Source organism: Neolamprologus multifasciatus, chromosome 10, assembly GCF_963576455.1.
Source record: "Neolamprologus multifasciatus chromosome 10, fNeoMul1.2, whole genome shotgun sequence".
In the NCBI taxonomy this organism is placed as follows: Eukaryota; Metazoa; Chordata; class Actinopteri; order Cichliformes; family Cichlidae; genus Neolamprologus; species Neolamprologus multifasciatus.
The window spans coordinates 25,836,462-25,857,946 of NC_140448.1; the positions used below are offsets into that span (position 1 = coordinate 25,836,462).

The 21,485-nt window shown below is 39.2% G+C and overlaps 1 protein-coding gene across 7 annotated transcripts in view; it reads left to right on the plus strand.

The window, feature by feature from the left end:
- The first annotated feature begins 323 nt into the window (after positions 1-323).
- The window catches only part of cadm1a (cell adhesion molecule 1a), a 467,431-nt gene continuing 446,269 nt past the window's right edge, over positions 324-21,485 (plus strand). For 2 of the 7 annotated variants that reach the window (XM_085173685.1, XM_085173687.1), the window contains exon 1: positions 324-568. In XM_085173685.1, the coding sequence (XP_085029811.1) occupies positions 496-568 (73 nt within the window). In that variant the 5' untranslated portion in view covers positions 324-495. The remainder of the gene's footprint in view (positions 569-21,485) is intronic. The other 5 variants (XM_085173689.1, XM_085173688.1, XM_085173691.1 and 2 more) reach the window with 5 other exon arrangements.

A 21,485-nucleotide genomic window follows, 5' to 3' on the forward strand; every position in this document is an offset into this window, starting at 1 on the left:
GCCAACCAAAATGCCAAAACTTGAGCCTTCAAGACAGTGTTCCAGAAATTAATACATCCATCTTTTATATACAGGGAGGGGGGCTGGGGGCCTTGGGGCCTCAAAAATACTATGACCATCCCTGCTCTTCTGAAGCATTACATACAAGTGGGTGAAATCATCAGTATAGTTTTCAAATGTTCAAAATACAAAAGAAAAACTCTAAAAAAGAGACTAACGCCAAGCTACTAACACCACACACGGGCACCTCCTAACCAACCCTGTAGCAGAACACAGCGTTAAAAACACATTCCCACCCTCCAATAACATATTCTGAGAGCTATTCAATAGGCTGTGAGGCACGTCCATTACAAATAACAGTATTTATCAACACGGGTAATAAATGAATATGGTAAATAGTACCCTCCCTTTCTCGCATCTCATTAAGTGAGTCCCGTTGTAGCAGCTATAGGTGAAGCTGCCTCTATCTCTGCCATACTGAAGCAGGTGTCCAACATGGCGAACGCTCGCAGCGGCTCTCTCGCGACTATTCTCTTTTTATTCATGTCTTCGGCGGCTCTTCACAAAGGTAGGACTTTTCCCGCGGGTGTCTAAATGGAAGTGGCACTTTGTTCTTAGATTTCCGTGGATGTAGATGCGAACGAGTGCAATTTGAACAGCGTTCTGGGCAATTTGTGCTTTTGAGAGCATTCGGACGTTACTGTGCAGTTGTACTGTGATGCTGTTGAGCAATAAGTAACAAAACCTCCCAGTAAAGTTGAATTACTGTGAGGAAAGAAGCCGATGCGCGCGTGGATGCATCGGAACCGGCGTTACAGATGCGTTGCCCCTGGAATGCATCACTTTGGTCAGCTCACCATTAGGGTATAGGCTGAATGGCTTTGCCGCTACACAGCTGGCGACTCTTGGGTTTAAAAAAAGAAATAAATAAATGCTGATGTGAGAAAATAAATGGCGTGGTGTTTTGGTCGCTTGATGGATATACGGATGTATATGTGACATGCTTAAACTGAGGGTTGCTTATGCAGTGCGCTAGCTTTGGTTTACTTGTGTAGCGTGTTCGGAACGCTGTAAACCACAGAAAACAGCGGTGCGTTCAAGTGGAATAGCAGCAGCCCAGACAACGTGCAATCGGAGAAAAAGAAAGCGCAAACTGCTCAAAACTGTGTTCATTTAATGGGAAGAAACAGGAATTATCATGTATTAAAACGTGACTCTCCGCATATTAATAACAGCGGGACTTTATGGAAAATTCAGCACAACGGCCTCACACGAATCAGTAGTTTTTTTCCTCTCTCCCCCCGCGTTTAATCTCTATTTTTCCGAATCTGTTCACTCTCGGCCATCCCGCTGGATGTCGTGTAGAGAGCGCCTAACCCGTTATAAAAGTTGTCTTTTCTAAGAAACAAGTGCCGCTCGTGTATTTTAGCTGAACGCCGAACTGAAAAGCGGTGTCGGAGGAGTCCAGGCGATATCTCAAATCACCGCCTAATGCGCGTAAACTGTTAATGGCAAACAAGGAAAGATTAATTTCACCGAGTTCGCAGTCGCGCTCTGGGCTGTGTTTTCATAACACCGGGACTGGATTTGCTGTGGAGCCATGCATGAAAACATCAAAGCTTTTCGTCCGGGTGTAGTAATCTGAGTCAGAAGCTTTAAAGAAGCGGATAGGATACAGATAAAGCCGGGCGAAAACTGCGACACGATTTCTTTCCTTCTTTCTTTTTTGAACGCTCGGTGATGTTGAGCGCGTAAAGGAAAGCACGGACGTTTATTTAGTAAGAAGAGATAAAGTGCTGGGGCTGTTTGTTGCCAGCACGAAGTCCGCGTTGAAAACTGGAGGAGGAGGAGAGGGTAGTGGGGGGGGGGTTGTCGTGAGCTACTGGGAAATACACGCTCCGTTTCAGGGGTTATTTATCCTTGGACAGTGATACGCTGAAGCTGTGGTGAAAGCACTTGCTTTGCCGCTTCCACCACCGGCGGTAGTAATGTATTTACATCAAGCCAATTATGTAATGAATCATTACTAACTTAAAGTTAGTGCGAGGCTGTTCGTCTGCAGATCATAACCCCTTTTTATGCTGAGTGCCGAGCCTCGGGGTGGGGGTGAAAATGACGGGAGTGCAGATGTCCTCGTTTGTCACATTGTGGATTATCCACAAGGCTTAATCTACTTTTTGTTTTTTTAACCCCTTTTTTAAATGAATCAATGTTTTTTTGCTTTCTCAAGCAAACAACAAAGCAAACAAGGTTGTTGCTGTCCTTTGCTGGACAGTGGGCAGTGCTGTTACTTTCATGGAAATGGCTTCAGTGAGTTCAAACAAAGCTCAGGGCGCACTTGCACAAAGCATATCAATTATTTACCCCGAGCAGAATACTGTAAGCTCTCATTGTGGTTAAGCATTAAAGAGTGGTGATTTCTACAATGTAGACAGTCTAATAGAAGGCTGCATCAATTCATTCACAGGTTGGACTCAGACTGCTGGGAAATCACCTCTTGTTCTATAAGAAAAGATTTAGAAGATGGTACCAATCTCTGTGCTCCACTCTCACATCATTTCTTGTTTTCTTGGCAAACCAATGTACTTCCAGAGATAGCTTTTCATCCTGTGAAGTAAATAAAAGTTATAACTTGAGTCGGAATAAGTTATTTCAGGGGAATCAAACAGTAAACAGATATTTAGTAGGCATCATTTTTAAGTTGTGCTCGTAGTATTTATCCCAATTCTTTGCTGTTCATATAAGAGGATTTTTAAAAAAAATTTATTTAATGGTACTTTTTTAGAAGATAATAGGCGCTAACTGAGTATTTTCTCGCTTTCCTGCGCTTTCAGGAAAGTGAGAAAGGTGTTATTTTACTATGATGCGTATACTGAGTGAAACATCAGCGATAATCATGCAGTCCTGTAGTAATTAACAGTTCCAAGCAGATGCACATGTTGTATCCTGCTGTAATTTATGCATTTTTCCATTTCTCTGCATTTATACAGCTCCTTTGTGATTCTGCACAGAAGTGTTTAGTAAGGCCAGTTGTAGTGCAGATTACAGGTTTAGAACACCCGTGCACGGTGCTTTACAGGTGTTTATTAAAGAGCGCAGACGCAGCACACCCTGACCGTAAGCCTGCTGAGACTTGAAAACATGGTTAGGCAATCCTTCACTTATAGTAAGACGTGTTGCTGTTTTCATTTTTGCAAAGTTATGCAACTGTGTCGTAGCGCAGGTGAGAGCGGGGACTGGTATGTGTGTTTGAATGCAGGAAAAATGCTTGTTAACATGACTTCTCTTGAATGTCACCACGTGTTCAGGCTTGGGTAATGATTATGTTAGGATAAGAGCATTAGTCGTGTCTGTTTTAAAGGTTCAGTCTCACTAACTGCTGATGGAAAACTGACAGGAGGAGATTAGGTTGTGGCTTGCTGCTTTGTCATAGCGAAACACAAGGTAGAATAAATATTTTATGCTTAACTTAAAAGGTCTTTTTGTAGCATATTGTATCAAAAATCCAAGTGATTTACTGCCCTAATGTGATACTTGACAGATTATTCCAAACTGTAAACTAATATCAGGGATAATAAATGAAATAGCAAGGATGTAGTTTAGTGGGATTCTCTAATACTCAATAGTGTAGCTGAAAAAGAATCTCATTTCAGTAGTTTTAGGCTGTAGTGTGGATTTGAATACAACCTAAACCTGGGATGCCTTTCATTTGACAGCTCATTTAAGATGTTATCTCCGTGCACCCTGCCACTGAACCTGTTGTGCTCCTTACAAAAGATTTATTGGTCGCGTTAGAAAAGCATTTGCATTGTTGTCTCCACTTTAGATTGACCTGAAGGCACAAAGTGAGAAGCTGTTGCATGATTAACACTGAAGTTTACATCTTTCTAGCAGTTGCTGCGCTAATCTAAGCGTTGTGATTAGCAGTCAAGCATGTCTCTGTTAACCTTGAGTAGGCTCGATGCACTAATAAGTGTTTTGGGTATTTTGGTCCAAAAGTTAAGACGTGCAAAAGAATAAAATCGTATTTTATTGGTGGATATGTTGAATTGATGACTAGCATTAGCTCTACAAACAAACAAACAAAACCTCATGATCACCTTCACTGTTTAAAAATAAAACAAAATGAGGAGCTGTACTGGTGCTGGGATGACTGCAGTTTCATTATAGATGCTCAACATGATGCACTTAGCCCAAGCCCTACCTGCTTTTACAGCCTAGACAGAATTACTTAACTGAACAATTTAATTATTTCTTAAAAAAAAACCCCAAACTTTTTGTACGAAATTTGTCATGTGTGTTATTACCTCCAACTGGCTACAGTTTGTTTCAGTTACAAAGAAAAGCTGCATCACGCACAAATGAATCATACAGTGTGGTTTGGCTCAGAGTCAAGCTGGTAGAAGCCATACTGCTGGAAAACAGGTGTGTAAATGGACTTGTTCACCGTCTGTACCCTCCAGCAGCCTCTCCAGCTCTAATGAAGAACAATGGCTTTATTCCTGAAGGGAGGGGACCCCAAGTGACCCCCCTCCTCCTCCTCCTGCCTCTGCCAGTCTACAGTGACTCTGCTGGCAAGCCAACAGATGACTGGGCTGGGTCGCATCTGGCCTCTGCGCACTTAGTGTAATCAAAGGGAGAAAAAAGGTTTATGGCCTACTTGTTAGTGATCCGCCAAATGATGGGATGTCAAGTAAGCACCCTGCGATTTCAAATCTCTTGAGGGGATTGGTGGGGGTGGGCGTATGCTGCAATATGCTATTCAGAAAGCAGCCTACCGGCCTGTGCATCAAATTAGACTATTCGTACACATTTTAACAACCTGGGTGTGAAACAAGTGAAATGAGTAAAATGAAAGTGATCTTTGAATATTTATGTGCTCATATTAATTGCTGTTAATGCACAACAGGCCTCAGTGATGAATAGGGATGGGTACCGGTATCCGGTGCCATCATGGCACCGGTTCTGACATAAACGGTAGTAACCAGACCGAAAAGCAGCGCGCATTTCGGTGCTTTATTTCGGTGCTTTTTTTTCCTGAGCTGTGATACACTTTTTTCTTCCTTACATTTCTATTGGCGGTTGGCAAACAACTGAAAGGTGCATTACCGCCACCAACTGGTATGGAATGATACACTTTAGATTCTAGCCAATCATTTTACGTTTCGAGGATAGTAGGCGGGTCCAGGTACGTACGTTCTTTTAGAGCAGAGCTACAGATTAAAAATGCCCAAGGCAAAGCGGTCAAAAGTCTGGCTGTACTTCACAGCAAAAGATGCAAACTCAGCAGCCTGCAACAAGTGCTTTAAGCTGATACTGTCAAAGGAGGTCACACTTTAAATCCGATGAACCTAGCCCTGCCAGTGTAGCAGAAATGATGATGGCAGCAGCAGCCGTTCTTCTCTGCGTGAGTAGCTTAATGTTGTTCGTGTGTAATTTACGTTGAGTAAGCTAACCGCGTTATTAAATTAATGCATGTAACGTGAACTAGCAAACACCATCATAGCTACATGCGGCTGTCTTCTTGTTTGATGGCAGATACTCCCTTCACCCTGGCCAAAAAGGCTAAAATGATCGAAGAAAAAGTGGAAAACAGCTAAACATGAGAGGTTTTTGGACAAAGTTTGTGTTTTTTCCATTGTTTAAGCACTGCTTCCAGCCCAGAGTGATACCATATATGCCCTATACCTGCAGAAAAGACTAACATTGTTATCTTTTTACAAAAAAACAGCTGAACATGAGAGGTTTTTGGACCAATTTTGTGTTTTCCATTCTTTAAGCACCGGTTTGGGCACCGTTTAAGCACCGGCACCGTTTCAAAAGTACCGGTTTGGCACCGGTATCGGATAAAACCTAAACGATACCCATCCCTAGTGATGAATGCTGCTATTTTTCACTTGCAGGATTCTCGTTTCTCGTCTGGCTCAGGCCTCTAGCAAGTGTGCGCTAAAAACAAACGCAGACTAATTTAAGTAGTTCCTCTGTGCGGAGCTCAAAGAGGAAAACTGCAAGACCGTGGTTCCATTATGTAAGGTTTAAAAGGGAAAAAATGTCACGTAGTACTTTTTCCACTTCGTGTCCTGACCAGCTTAACTTTGCACACATAAATCACCTCGATGTGTTACTTTGGCTGTTAAGATTGTTGTATGCTGTCTTCTCACAGTGTGGTCTTGGAGCTGACAAGCAGTGTTGCAAGCGGTGGATTTGGAACGTGAAAGACATAAGGTTGACCCACAGTAGAGACGAGAAAAAAAAAAAAAAACTCAGCTTCTAATAATTTATTATGTAATGTCTTTTTTTAGTCTCTTAACTTTGTGGAAGCTCAAATCTGAGGCAGTCTGATAGGTACCATTTTTCCTAGCATTGTTTCCCTCATTAAGGTTTATCTAGATTGTGCTTTTTAGAGTAATTGCATAATAAATATGCACTGCACAATGCTGGGTAGAGTGGCACGCTAGATGAGCATTTACCTCTGAAATCTTTACAGGCTGGCCTGTGTTTTATTATTAGACTCTGCAGCTACAGAAACCGATGTATGTTGATGACCGAGATCCACTCAACAGAAGACCACTTCTGTGATTGTGTTCTGATAAAATCCCAGATAATTACATACAAGTGGGATGATTTTCACTTTTAATGTCATCCCTGCCAAATGCATATAGGATGAGCACTTCCTCTTTCTGACAATTTCCTCTTCCTCTCGTCACTCCTGCCATTGACTAAATTTAGTCAGTGCAGCTATCATCAGTGACAGCATGGTCTCTTTTTGAAGGGGTTTGGGGGGGGGGGGGGTGTGTGCAGTCATCACGTGCTGCTGCTTCTGTCTCTTGTCTGTGTTACGGTACCTGGGCTTAGTCACACGTATAAATAACACATGTGAGTGGGCAAGACAGCAAATTATTCTGGAGTTGTTCAAGCAGTTGTGTAAAACTAGTGATTCTCAAACTCTGGTAAAAAAGCAGTGAAAAGCACACACACACAACTTGGTTGCTGTATTTTCAGCAATTTTGTCCTATTAAACCATTTGCAGGACTACTATGTAAAGGTGCTAGGTATCCTGTTGACCAGCTGTGGACGTGCACGCCTTTTTCTAATTAAAAAGAGGGAAAAAACTATATATGTCCACATATTTACATTGCTGAAAAGTCTTTAGTTGTTGGGCCTTATAGCATAACTTGCTTAATATATGACACATACTGTGTGGCACAGATGAAACATCTGAACTGCAGCTTTGTCTACGTCTGTTGCTAACGACAGAGGCAGTGATCCTGGGGTGTTTATTCCTATTCCAGGATAAAGAGGATGTAATCTGTACCCCGAGCAGAGTGAAGCACTGTGGTTAACTTACACAACAGTGAGTGTTACTCCTGTACCCCCGCCCGCTCCATTTCTTCTTGTGATCTTCTCTGACCCTTAAAATTTCTTGCGCAAACGGTAGATATCCAAGCAACGTGTTAATCATGAATTTGGGAAGAAATCCCCACAAGCACACACATACTCACATATCCATCCATTCATCCATCCATCCATTCGCTTCCGCTTACCCTTTTCAGGGTCGCGGGGGGCGCTGGAGCCTATCCCAGCTGTCATAGGGCAAGAGGCGGGGTACACCCTGGACAGGTCGCCAGTCTGTCACAGTCGCTTTTATTATAGTGCAGTAATCATACAAATATATATCTTCTACATAGACATCATGATTTGGCTTCACCTCCCAAAGGGCGTTGGTCCATGTCCCTTGGATTCCACTGTCTTGCCAGAAACATTTTCGGAAGCGTAGACAGCAGTCCATTGTGCTCTCCAAGAACTGCCTGGATTGTGGAGCTTCTGTTAAAAAGAGACCTTAGTTTAGGAAGTGAATCTTTGAATGGCTTGAGCTGGATTCTTGTGTTGCTCCAACAGGCACTAAAGGATTTGTGAATACCATGATCTTTGGAAGTCTCCCCAGGGAATTTGACAGCACTGCAGGAAATGCAGGCTAAATCCATCCTGTGTGTATGAAATTGAACTACATTTGTGGCTTCCTTGTGGAGCTGTCCAGGCAATGCTCAAGTTCCACTTCTTCTTTTTTTCCACGTCTGATCTTTTTCACTCTAGATCTGAAGCATTGTGTTGACTGGAAAATGGCCCAGTCAGCTAATTAGACCTGAGTAGTGAGGAGCCACATATTGGAGGCCGTTAGTGGTAGGATTTAGATAATATATTGAGGTAATATAACTAATAACACGGACACTAGTATCTGATATCTATTTTTGGAATGAATATCAAAAACAGCCATGTGCCAACAAACATGAATGAAACTAATGAGGATATAATTGTTTAATCCTTTCAAGCAAAGATTATTACCCATATGGAAAAGAAATAGTAAAAACTTATATGATTTACTCATGAAAATGGCCACTTTCATGAGTAAATCATATAAGTTTTTACTATTTCTTGGCCACTTTCTCATTACTTTCATATATTGTTTTAGTAAGTATCCAAAACATACAAGTTTCATTATATACTTTTTCAAGGGATCTTATATGTGTTTTCACTCTTGTATGCTTTTCATACAAGTTTCACACAAGACAGATACAAACTTTATAAGATTTATATATATCTTTTCCATATGGGTAGAAATGGAGCATGGTATTTTATTTAATGTTTATATACCTACTAGTATTCTTACTTCATTTGTAAAAAAAAATCTAATAAAAAAAGATCAAATGAGCATTAATTATCTAAAATAGGTTATATTTTAGGGGAACCACTGGAATAGATGCATGAAATTGCATTTGAGTCAAAGGAGTGCTGGTGTCGATCAATACCAGTATCAGTAGGGATGGGTACCGGTATCCGGTGCCATGATGGCACCGGTTCTGACATAAACGGTAGTAACCAGACCGAAAAGCAGCGCACATTTCGGTGCTTTTTTTCCTGAGCTGTGATGCACTTTCTTCTTCCTTACATTTGTATTGGCGGTTGGCAAACAACTGAAAGGTGCATTACCGCCACCAACTGGTATGGAATGATACACTTTAGATTCTAGCCAATCATTTTAAGTTTCCGAGAATAGTAGGCGGGTCCAGGTACGTACGTTCTTTTAGAGCAGAGCTACAAATTAAAAATGTCCAAGGCGAAGCGGTCAAAAGTCTGGCTGTACTTCACAGCAAAAGATGCAAACTCAGCAGCTGCAACAAGTGCTTTAAGGTGATACTGTGATACTGTCAAAGGAGGTAACACCTCAAATCTGATGAAACACCTGGCGACGCATAGTGTTTTTTTTTTAAAGCCGAGAAATGCGCCGTATTTGATAGCTTGCTGCGAGACCTCACACCGAGCACATCTACTGCTTGTGGGTTGCCTGTTATCGGACCCGGAATTAGCAACATCCCCCAAAAACCCGAAGAGGAGAGTCCTGGCCCCTAGCCCTGCCAGTGTAGCAGAAATGATGACGGATGATGATGCAGCAGCAGCCGTTCTTCTCTGCGTGAGTAGCTTAATGTTGTTCGTGTGTAATTTACGTTGAGTAGGCTAACCACGTTATTACATTAATGCATGTAAGGTGAACAGCAAACACCATCATAGCTACATGCAGCTGTCTTCTTGTTTGATGGCAGATACTCCCTTCACCCTGGACAAAAAGGCTAAAATGACCAAAGAAAAAGTGGAAAACAGTTAAACATGAGAGGTTTTTGGACAAAGCTTGTGTTTTTTTCCATTGTTTAAGCACTGCTTCCAGCCAAGAATGATACCATATATGCCCTATAGCTGCAGAAAAGGCTAACATTGTTATCTTTTTACAAAAAAACAGCTGAACATGAGAGGTTTTTGCACCACTTTTGTGTTTTCCATTCTTTAAGCACCGGTTTGAGCACCGTTTAAGCACTGGCACCGTTTCAAAAGTACCGGTTTGGCACCGGTATCGGATAAAACCTAAACGATACCCATCCCTAAGTATCAGTATATGGTGTCAGTTGAGTAGTACTAATAGTATGAAAAATCTTTTTCTTCTTCAATTTCAGTTTCAATCAAAATTCGTGATTTTTGTTTTGCTTAAAAATTGGCACCACAAAAAACATGTTGGAATATATTTTTTCAGTCCTAATAAAATTTACTTTAATAAATGCATTAGTCTTTAATTAAAAAAAAAAAAAATCTCCTTCAGTCTTGATCGATTGCAAAATATAAGGAGGACAAAATTCTAAATTTCAGACTCTTTTGTTTATGCAACATCACAAAACCTTTTTAACATAATGGAAAATTGGCTTAAAAATCTATGTACAAAATCATGTAAATATGATACATTCAAAACATTAATATTTGAAATCATAAATGAAATGAATAGAGTTTTAATGAAAAAAAATTAGTATGATTGATATATCGCTGTTGCATAGATGGATATTTACAATAGTACATAGTAATATATATTAAGATTTTCATAAATGTGGGATAAATATAGCATTTCTTATTTTTATTATACCTTTAACACCAGTATATTTGCATTTTTGTAGTATAAATTGGCTGTGGTCTGTACTGTCTAAAATTGACTTTAATTATAAAAAAAAAATTATATTTTTTTTCAATTATATGAAACAAATAAAAGCAACAGCCAAACGAGGTAAAGTCGAATCATTAAGTACTTGAACAATTTCATGGAGAAATGAATAAAAACAATTGGCAAGTATGTAAATGAGGGTTTTTGTGTGAGTCGACTCATTAATAAACTGATGAGTCATTTCAGTGTAATGTGGAGGGTCGTATCAAGGACAGTGTAACAGCCCTAATAGTAAAGCTGTATGGCTGACTAATCTAATTTGAAATCCCAAGTGAACCATTGTCAATCACAGCAAGAAATGTTTTCCATTTTAGTTTTTGAATTAACAAGAGACAATAAGGGGTCTTTGATTGCCCCCTTCCTCTGACTTTGAGGACTTCATCATCTTGCTGTGCTGTGGAGTCGCAGGGAGGCATTGCTTTGCTGTAATTGGACCCATTTTTCCTGCAATCATACTTACAATAGCCGAGTTCAGCAATGAATGAAAAAGGAATCAATGCAGATCATTTGTGCTTTCAGCCAAATAAACAATACAGCTGGTGTTCGGTTGTAATCGTCGGAGGGGAAATGAATGCCCTTCTGAATACAATACAGGTATGCATCAGCTGCAAGAGCACACAAGGCTTGAGTGATCTGGGTTCTTCCATCTTTCATTTTACATAACACTCCAGCTTGTGTTACATTTCAGTGAATTTGCTCCTGATGAGACCCTTCAGGCTGTTACACCGTTTCCAGTGGAACTGGATCGTGTCTCCCCACTGTGCTTGGTTCCCGTCCTTTGTCTCATCTATTATCACTCTGTCTTGACTGATATTTTCTGCACTATTGCCAGACAACTATTGTACAGTAGCACAATCTCATTTTCCCGGTGTCCTAGTTGGATGATGCAGAGGAAATTCATACCTGCTACAAGACAAGAGGGCACTTCTTTGAGCCTAAATCATGGATTGTACCACTGCAAAGCACCACTTAATTCCACTTAGTGTCACAGTCCAATTCTCTTTGGTATGAAAAAGAATCGCACTTCCTTCCATTACTTTGTTTTCCACTAGTCATTATTTAGAGAGAAGAACAGTATCCTTTTTCATTGAGGAAAAAATGGAAAGTTGGCATGGGAAATAAGTTCTTTCGCCCAGTGAATCTGTCATTATTTAGAACCACGAGAACTGGCAGCAAACACCTCTTTGATGAAGACTATAAAGAGGATTTTCAATGTGAACTCGGGGGTTTCCTGACTCACAAAGCACCTTTGGTGGAATTCTATGGATGCTTGTGTTCATTCCCACTGCAAGCAAAGGCTTTCTGCAGTTTTGCGTAAAAGCTGGTACTTTTGGGGAACAATTGGTTGAAAATAAGTACCCTTATAAATATTAGGATTTAGATTGTAACCTTTACCATGTCGTCTACAACTAATCATGTCCGGAAAACATATTTTCCAAAAGAACCAGTTAATGAACAAAGATCAAAAAATAGGGGCGACAGATAACATCAACTTTGACAAGATTATCTTTGGAAAAAAAAGAAACTCAAGGGGAGCTTCTAGTTTTCTAGTTTCCAAAGTCAATAACAATGTGAAAGGATCCTAGCTCTTAAAACTACCATGACCTAGATGATTGAGACCCTAACACCTCTGCTAGCTGACGTTTAGTAAAATTACATGTTAGCACAGGGAATGATTGCTTAAAAAAACCCAACAATCTCTATATAATTTAAATTCAGTTTCACTCCAAATTTCCCCCTGCTAGTCCATGCGCCCACTACAGGGACGCTGTCTCTCGCCTCACAGTTTGAGCAAAACGTGATTTTACTTGTTTATGTATGATATCATTAGGTTTGGTGTGACTTAAAAACACACGAAACAAACCCGGCATGTATCCTTTTTTTTTACATCTTAATTTACACTAAATATACTAAGACTTAGTTATAAAGCAGTCTTACTCAAGCCTTACAACTAAGAGTGATTAGATCAGCGCTTGCTTTCAGGAAATGCTAAAACCTAAGATAGGAAAACCAAGATGCAAAATTTTTCTTTTCTTTTCCGTACATCAAATAGATAAGACCCTTATATAATCACTTGCTAAAATGCAAGGGGTGTTTGTGTTTTATGCAAAATAATAACATGGAAATAGGAGACCGGTTGATTTGATTTCCTGGAACACAATTAGTCAGGCCTGCACTATCGCAGCAAGTAGGACAAACAATCCCCTGCTCTGTTACAGGCTCTGATCTGAAAGACTTACAATTCAGTTCCCTGTGTATAACTTCTTGTGCTGTTGCTTGAAGAAGACACACAGCAGGATTCAAAGAGTATGAATATTTTAAAAGAATCTTTTTTATAAACAATAGGCAACAAAACTCTTACCAAGCCTTACAGCTGGATGGTAGATTTGCGGTGGTGTATTTTTCTTTCTTTTCTTTTTTTAAAAGCTAAATATCCATAAAAAAAACATTTGGCAGATTTAATAGTTTAATATAGTTACTATGTTGTTTGATAGATGAGCATATTTCATATTTGTGGCTTTCATTTTATTGTGTAACGATCAAAAAATACACATACATCCAGCAAGCACTCAGAGAGACATCGCGTCCTGCTGTGGTGTACAGATACCAATTTGTCCAAAGTGCTTTCACACCATGCACCCAAACAGCTTTAATGGACGTCAGTACCTGGAACCTAGACCTGTTGTTAGGTCATGGCTCTTTGAGGTTTGGCCTCGGGACAAACACATGGTAGTGCTGAAATTGTTGTCCTCCATCCATCCGTTCAAAGGTCTTTCAGGCTGTGGCTATGTTGTGGTGATGCCTGGTGGGGTTTTTTCAGCCTAGAATTTAATAAGTGACATATTTCTCTAAATATTTATTAACTTTCAGCACAACACCAATAGACTTTGTTTTGGCTTTAAAATGTAAAAATGTTTACAGCTAAATAATGATAAAGTCAAAAAATGTCAGACTGATGATATCAACTCGTAAAACTATTTCGAGCTGAAATGTTCAGTTCGTACATCAATAAAAAAACTAGATATATGTGAGGGTTTACTAAAAGTTGTTAAAAATACCATGGGCAGGGTATGTGTCTCCGACTGAAAATAGAAATGAAAGGAAATGTTTGAACCCGGCCTTTTCCAGAGCGGTTTCTTGCTGCTTTGAAGTGTGTAGTATTTGTTGGGCTTCACTTGGCTGTCAGATTAGTACCTTCTCAACTGAAAATGAAAATGGGTGAAGGAGCAGTTAATCCGCATAAGAATATTTTTTTTGAGGATGAGAAGCTGTGGGTCTAGCAATCTGTCTGCGTATTGATTGGTTGTCTGGCTCTGCAGAGTTAACCTGACATGCCAGGATAATTTAATTCCCTCTACATCGCTGATTGCTGAACACAATCCTGTCTTATCTTAGCGCTCCTTCTTTGAGTTACCAACAATGATGACGCAACACGTGCAACACCTGGAAAGTGGAAAGTTGCGTTGCATCAGGCATTTCAGAGGCCACCGTCATTTTGAACATCTTAATTGGGTGTAGTGTTTGTTATTTACTAGAGAGTAATTCTTCAGTGTTGACACAAAAAGTTTACCGTTGTAATTGCACAGTGAAAAATCCATTCTTTCTTTCTTTCTTTTCTTTTCCTTTGTGATTCTATTTGTTTCCGTTTTTGTCAAATTGGTGCCATTGTGCAAAACTATTAGAAATTCATGTTTGGACATTAAACTGCATTATTTTAATTAGCAGGCTAATCGCCAGGCTTGGGGTGTGTTTTCAAATTCGTCATGACTCACAAAATTAACAAATGTTGGAGTGTGACACATGAAACAAATGCAACATACAGAATATATCTATTACTATCATAATAGTAACATACCATAAAAATATTTTTGACTGGGAAGTAAATTAATTGATATTCATTTGCCTTTTTTTTTTGCTTACTTTTAGTTTTTATGACCCAAATGACAGACAGTTCATATATTTTATTCCTTACTTTGCCTCATAATCTTAATCCTGTCTGAATGGGCCATTTCAATCAATGTAAGTCAATTCATTTTTATTTTGTCCGTGCAATAATAAAACCATATAAACATGCCTCAGTCACATTTGTAGCCTTTGTGAATCATCAAGAGGAACTGTGGAAATAAATTGAATATAATATCAAACACCTGCTATAGATACATAACGGTCAGAGTGCATTGTAGAATCCCATAATGGACAGTTTACCTCTGTATGTTTAATTCTGTAAACACGATTGACCACATGTAAGTGAATCGTGTCACTTTACATAAAGTGACTTTGATAGTTCGTGCTCCAGGCCTGCAGACTGTCAATTTGAAATCTGAGACAATGTGCTTGCTTACCACCTCCTATATAGCTGCTTTGAGAATCCCTGTCACTATACATTCTTCATATAATCTCTGACCTGTTGTACAGTACTAGCGGAGGACGGTACTTTGTTCTGCATACATTATTTTACCTCCCACACCAGAAAGATTGGCTTGTAATTGTACTGTTAAAGGTTCAGCCAAATGCTTTCTGAAAGCCAAAGAACAGCATTAAACCTCATAGATGAAGTCATTTTACTCCAAAAAATCCGACATCCGTTTTCAGCTAAGAACATAACCGTGTTCGTTGATTATTAAATAATACGGTTAATACAGCCAACGCACAGGAAATCACAAAACCTCACAGATTAGCCATTTCTTTTTTTGAAGAATATGCCTTAAATCTCTGTCTTCTTTCCTTTTTCCCTTTAGTTATTTACCAAGTCTATTGCTGTCGTCCACGCCCTGCTTAAAAACACCACATCTCTACTTTCTCGCACTTTAGCATTGATGCAGCCATGCTGACGTGGTCGCTGGCTGTGAAACTCACCACAAATAATCCACAGAGCAGTCCTGGGTCACCGAAATTAAATTTTGACATCTGCCCAGTGTGTTCAAATCAGAATATTACGTGATTGATATGAACATCTTTATACAATAACTACAATCCAGTCAGGATTAATTCAGTTGCTGTCCCCAAATGCATTTGTTTGTCATGACGGAAACAATTTGTTGTCAGCTGGTGACTAGTTTTTCAGTTTGCGACTGATTATAATTAAAAATGAAATGCGATACAAAGGCTGCATCTTGTTTTTGTTAAGCTTGCTGTCATTGGTTAGTAATATTCAAAAGAAGATAAAGGAAAAAAAAGAAAAAGAAGGCACATCAGACAGTAAAAATCAATTCATTGCGTCCTCTGTCATCCACAGATGGTGCCACTTCAATCTCCTTTCTATTTTGTCAGGCTAATGTGCTGAAAGATGACAAGGGAGGGTCATTTCAGAGCAAAAATAGCAAAGGCTGAGCGTAACGGCCGTGTCAGTCAGCCTTCTATTTTGTCATATTAATGTTTGGATAAATGACAACTGTGGGACATTTCAGTGGAAAAGTGGCAAAGGTAGCCGACTGTGACAGTCGGCTACCTTTGTGACAATGCAAATTTTTTGAGATTTGATCTCCTACTCTCCTCTGTAAAACAAAATCCTAGAAATATTGTGGAAGACACATTTTGTTGATTCATGTAAGGTGGAAATAATCTTAATTTCAGGCCCTGAGCATTCTCTTAATATGCCACATATCATTTGGGCATTCGTATTCGCATTCGTATAGAGAATGGTAAATGGCCTGCATTTGTATAGCGCTTTTCTAGTCCCTAAGGACCCCAAAGCGCTTCACACTACATTCAGTCATTCACCCATTCACACACACATTCACACACTGGCGAAGTCAATAAAGAGTTTGTAAAACTGTCAGATGTAAATACAGGGTTTGGTAGGAGCCCATATGGAAAAGATATATATAAATCTTATAACGTTTGTATCTGGTTTGCGTGAAACCTTTATGAAAACAGATATAAGATCCCTTGAAAATTATATAAATGAAGCTTGTATGTTTTGGATACTTCCTAAAACAATATATGAAAGTAATGAGAAAGTGGCCACTTTCATGAGTAAATCATATAAACCTATGATTTACTATATGAAGTTGGCCACATCTTATGCAAGTCTTTTATAAGTTTTTACTATTTCTTTTCCATATGGGAGTGCTCTTTGTAGATGTTGTAATGTCCTTCACAGTTCTTTTCTTTTTTTGCTTTTTTAAAAACAAAATCTCAAAGATTTCTTTTTGATGGCTATGATTTTAAGGGACAGTGACTCATCAGTAAGCAGTAACGGACACGGCAGATTTTTTGACATTCGCTACTTTAATTAAATATCAAAATGACCAGTTAATCAGCAGAGGACAGGCACCCACAAAGCTATGGTGTGCTTAATGTATCCGTCGCATGAATTTGTTTTTGTGTACGTTTGCGCATCCCCGGCTATTCATTTATTTTCGTATTGATAGATTTGTATATACCATGTGGTATTGCAAGCATCGGAGTTCTAAAGGCTACTTATGAAAAGCCAGGTTTTGTTTTTATCTTCCTTTTCACTCCTTGCATTTGAGACGTCTTCCCATTTCAATATCTAAAAGCATCTGCTCTTTTTGCTGAAGGAAAAAAACGTGTATTTGATAAAGGTTTGAAATGAATGAAAGGCATTTAATAAAATGATATTGTACATACAGTGAAAAAGAAGAGTTTACAGGTCGTCCCCAACGTCATATGGTTGGCCCGCATTTCTGGCAAACATATAGAGCGTGCACTGCATCACACATAGATGAATGCTGATTAATTTATTTCGTCTACTCCCATAGAGTGGGCGTTTCAGACACATGGTGGTGTTCATTTAAAATGCAGAACAATTCAGTGTGCCCCTGGCACTTCTGTCTTTTAATTAAGGCCTGTTATCCTGACAAGACTTTCTAAATCTAGAAACAGATTGTTGCACAACTATAGAATTAAAAAAAAATTGCTCTCTATATATACTTTTTGAATATCCCTCACTGATCACATTAGTCAAATGGATGCTATCCCGCACAGATTGTAGCTGCTGGGTAAGAACGAGTGTTTTGCTGACACAGCCACTTCCTATATGATTTTGGGTTTGTTCCAGACATTAATTTACCATAGCTTAGAGACTGACAATACGTTTCCAGCTGAAATTAATGAGCAGTTGGAACAATTGGACTTTGTTCAATGGAAGCTGGAAAAAAGGGCTATTTCAAAGTTGTTGGTTTTTTTTTTTATGGCTTTTTATTTATGGAGCAAATGTTGATCTTAAGGTTAGAGATTGAACCTTTGCAGAAATGTTTTGAAGTCCGCTCGAAAGTACTTAACGTTCGCTGTATCATGCGCCATGTTAGCGCTGGAGTATGTGTGGGTGCTGCTTGACCTCGCTGTTTTTTGTTTTTTTTTTCGGTTTTGCGATGGTAGGTTTAGAGCATTAGCTTTTAAAAGGCTAAGGTTTGTTTATCTATTTTTTTTCTTTTACCCTGTTGTATGTTGTCAGTAAAAATACATTTTATTGAGCAAACCTACTTCCAAACTCCTTTGAGTCATGAGTAACCAGCAGTGCTGTAGCTGCCATCAAGGACACCAAGTCCGTCTTCTGATTGATTGTTTTATTTCATATAAGTTTACTTCACTTATTTATGTTCTGTGAATTTGGGATTCTTAGTCAGGCTGGTATCAGCTGAACGACTTTCCAAGTATTTCTAAAATCCTGGCAGCTAGTGGATTCCCTAACTTCAAATGTTTACATTCTCCATTCATACATTATAGTTTTATAAAGTCCAAATGTGTTCTCGCTTCAAAAGACAACGAACTGCTGATAATTTAAGCCCGGTTCCCCTCTGACACAGACGGCCCCACATTGCTTCCTTGGACATTTTGTTTTATTAAATTTCCTGCATGTATGGCAGTACAATCAGAACCCCCTGAGAAACAAGGGGGATTATGGTGCACCCAGACTAGTGTTTGGGAATAATCACTCAGGCCTGTGGAGAGGCAGCCTGGTAATTTTCCTTTCTTGCACTCCCATCAGTGTAGCATCATAATGTTCTCGTATGAAATAAATAGTGCACTTTGTCACGGCATTTTCACTACCTGGCTGCGAGTGACTGTGATTGCATTACATTTTTGTAACATTTTATTTGTTTTAGAAATTTTAATAACCTTTAGAGAAGTGACATTTTCTGCTTGAAATCCACAATACTTTAGCACTTCCCGCAGTTTCTTAATGACTGTTTAACTCACCTTAGTCATTAAACACTTGATTTTACTGTGGCATGCAGCAACACTGCTCAGTTTTCTGAAGCTCTGTAGCGTAATATTATATCTGATTAAAATGCTTTCTTTAGATGATGCTGTAGATGTTCTGTGTGTGACGCCAGGTAGGGTGCCTTTACTGTAAAGCAGCAGTCCCCAACCTTTTTTGCGCCACGGACCGGTTTATGTCTGACAATATTTCATAAATACAACAAAATAAAACCAGTACCGGTACCAAAAAAAAGAAGATTTATTCATAACACACAGGAAATTACCCAGGGAAACCAAGTTAATGATAAAAACAATAAAAAAATAACAATAAAAACCCTGAAAACCATACATTTCACACCCGAGCCTCAACTATCGTGGCCCGGTATCAAACGACCCACGGACCGGTACCGGTACCGGTGCTGTAAAGCACACGAACGTCCTGCCTTTAGACAAGTATGTTTGATAAGACTGAACCAAATGATTGAAGAAAGTTATTCACACTGCCTATTTCACTGATAATCAACAAATTCTGCGTCTTTCAGCATCTTGTTTATTATATTATCATATGTTTTAGTATTTAAAATTAGGAAGCAATTTCAGTACAAGAATGCAGTGTAGCTGACTTCAAAGTAGAATACCATACAATATTCATTTCAAGTAAGATAGCTTACAGAGCGGTATTAACCTCTTCAGTATTCATAGCAATAAAACTCATGCCGTTTCCAAAATTTAAGCTTGAAGCTAAAGTCTCTACCTCAGCCAGTATATTAAGAAACTGCCGGTTGTGTTTAGATGCCGTTTCTCTCCTTTAATACAGAGAATGGGCTGCCCTACAGGTCACTAGACATAAGAAAAAATCAGACATAGGTTAGGTGTGATTAGACCTTCGTGTATCTCCAGAGATACAAAAAAGTCCTTAGCCCATTTGACTTGGGTTTTATGCATAATGCATTGACTTTCTACAGAGATTCACTGCACAAACACAGGCAAACATTGCACTTTGACGTAGGTTGATTCTCTCCATGCCAGGTTAAAATCCGTCTTTTACTAAACGGCTCAATACTATTGCCAACCGATGCTATATTAAGATATGTTAGATTGTCCATTGTGCAGTTAAATACAAAAGTGTTCATTAAATATACATTCATATCTTAATATTTAACAAATTCCCGAAATACGCGTTCTTGGATTTAGATCATTTCAATAGATCATGAAGTCCAAAGCTGTTGTAGCCAATTCCATCTACACTATATTAGGCTATGCCATAGTATGTAGACCTCTTAAATATTCCATCTTTTTGTGATTGTTAAAAATTACATTTCAGCACTACAGGCATTCATGTGCTGCTTTAACAGCCTCCACTCCTCTGGGAGGGCTTTCTTCAATATTTTGACCCTGGCTGCAGGGATTTGCTCCCATTCTGCCACAAGAGCATTAGAGAAGTCAGCCACTGATGTAAGACGATAAGGCCAGGTTTGCTGTCAATGTTCCAGCTCATCCCAAAGGTGTTGGACAAGGCTGAAGCACTTTCTATTGTGGTATGAGGCTTTTAACATTGAGATTTTTCTTCACTGGAGTTTAGGAGGTTCCTATATCAAACAACTCCCAGATCAAAGTAGATTTAATTGCTGTGCGTGGAGAGACATTTTCACCTTCCTGTGTAGCTTTACATTATGTATTTAGCTTGAGTTTGCTTTAGCTTCCTGCATTTGGGTAACTTGATTGTCGTTACAGTTTTACTGCTATAATTTAGCACTTAAAATTGATTATTATTGCCCTACTTGAAGTACCATGCTAGAAACAAATTAATCACTTTACACCCTGCGGGTTTTAAATAAAACATCGGGAAGAGATGCTGCAAACGCTCCATAAACAAAAGAGGGGAAAGCCTCTGAGGTCACCTGCACTGATGAAAAACAAAGATGACCTTTTCTCACAGTCACATACGATTGCTCACATTTACCCAAACAGCAAACCAAACCTTATGGTTCCCTCTTTGCACTTAGCCTTCATCAAATATTAATCATTTCCAAGACACTGTGGCTTTGTTCACACTCTCGTGCACTCAGGGACCGCTCTGGCTGTTTGAACGCTTGGGTGAGATTACCATTTGGTCGCCTGCTGCCAGAGGTTTTTGAGAGATTTAGTAATTTCGGTAAACTGGTTCTTGGAATTGTCCAGATGGAGAGGTGCAAGAAAGGGAAGGGAAGAAAAAAAGTGAACTTTTCTGAAACCTGAAGCTTCACAGCACTCTAAATCATGAATTAATGATTATGCGTATAGATTTGCTGCCAGTGTTGTTGACAAAGTAATTTTATTAAAATATTTATGATTCTGGAAACACTGAAAATTCATTCCATGCGATAACTTACTTAACAGGAGCACCTTTATGCTGCAAAACAACTGTAATCATTAGAAAGGTCATTACGAGAAATACTTGTGCACATAATAATGTGTTGAAAATGAACATTTGTATATTTTTGGCTGTTGTAAACGGATCAGGCCTTTACTAACATTAAAAGAAAAATGCTTTGGCAGCCGTGATAGAGCTCAGGACAGCTGCTGTACAGCAAGTGATTTAACTGTAGCTGTATTTGTGTCACCTCACCTGTCGGAGGTGAGCTGACACAAATGCAGCCCGTGCCGTGATGCTTAACACCTGCTTTTTTTTCTCCCTCCACACCAAAACGGAGCACTGTGTACACATTCATTAGCATGACGCCGCTTACTCTCTTTCATCTAGTGTCAGCTTTTCAGAATGCCACTTATGAGCCTATTA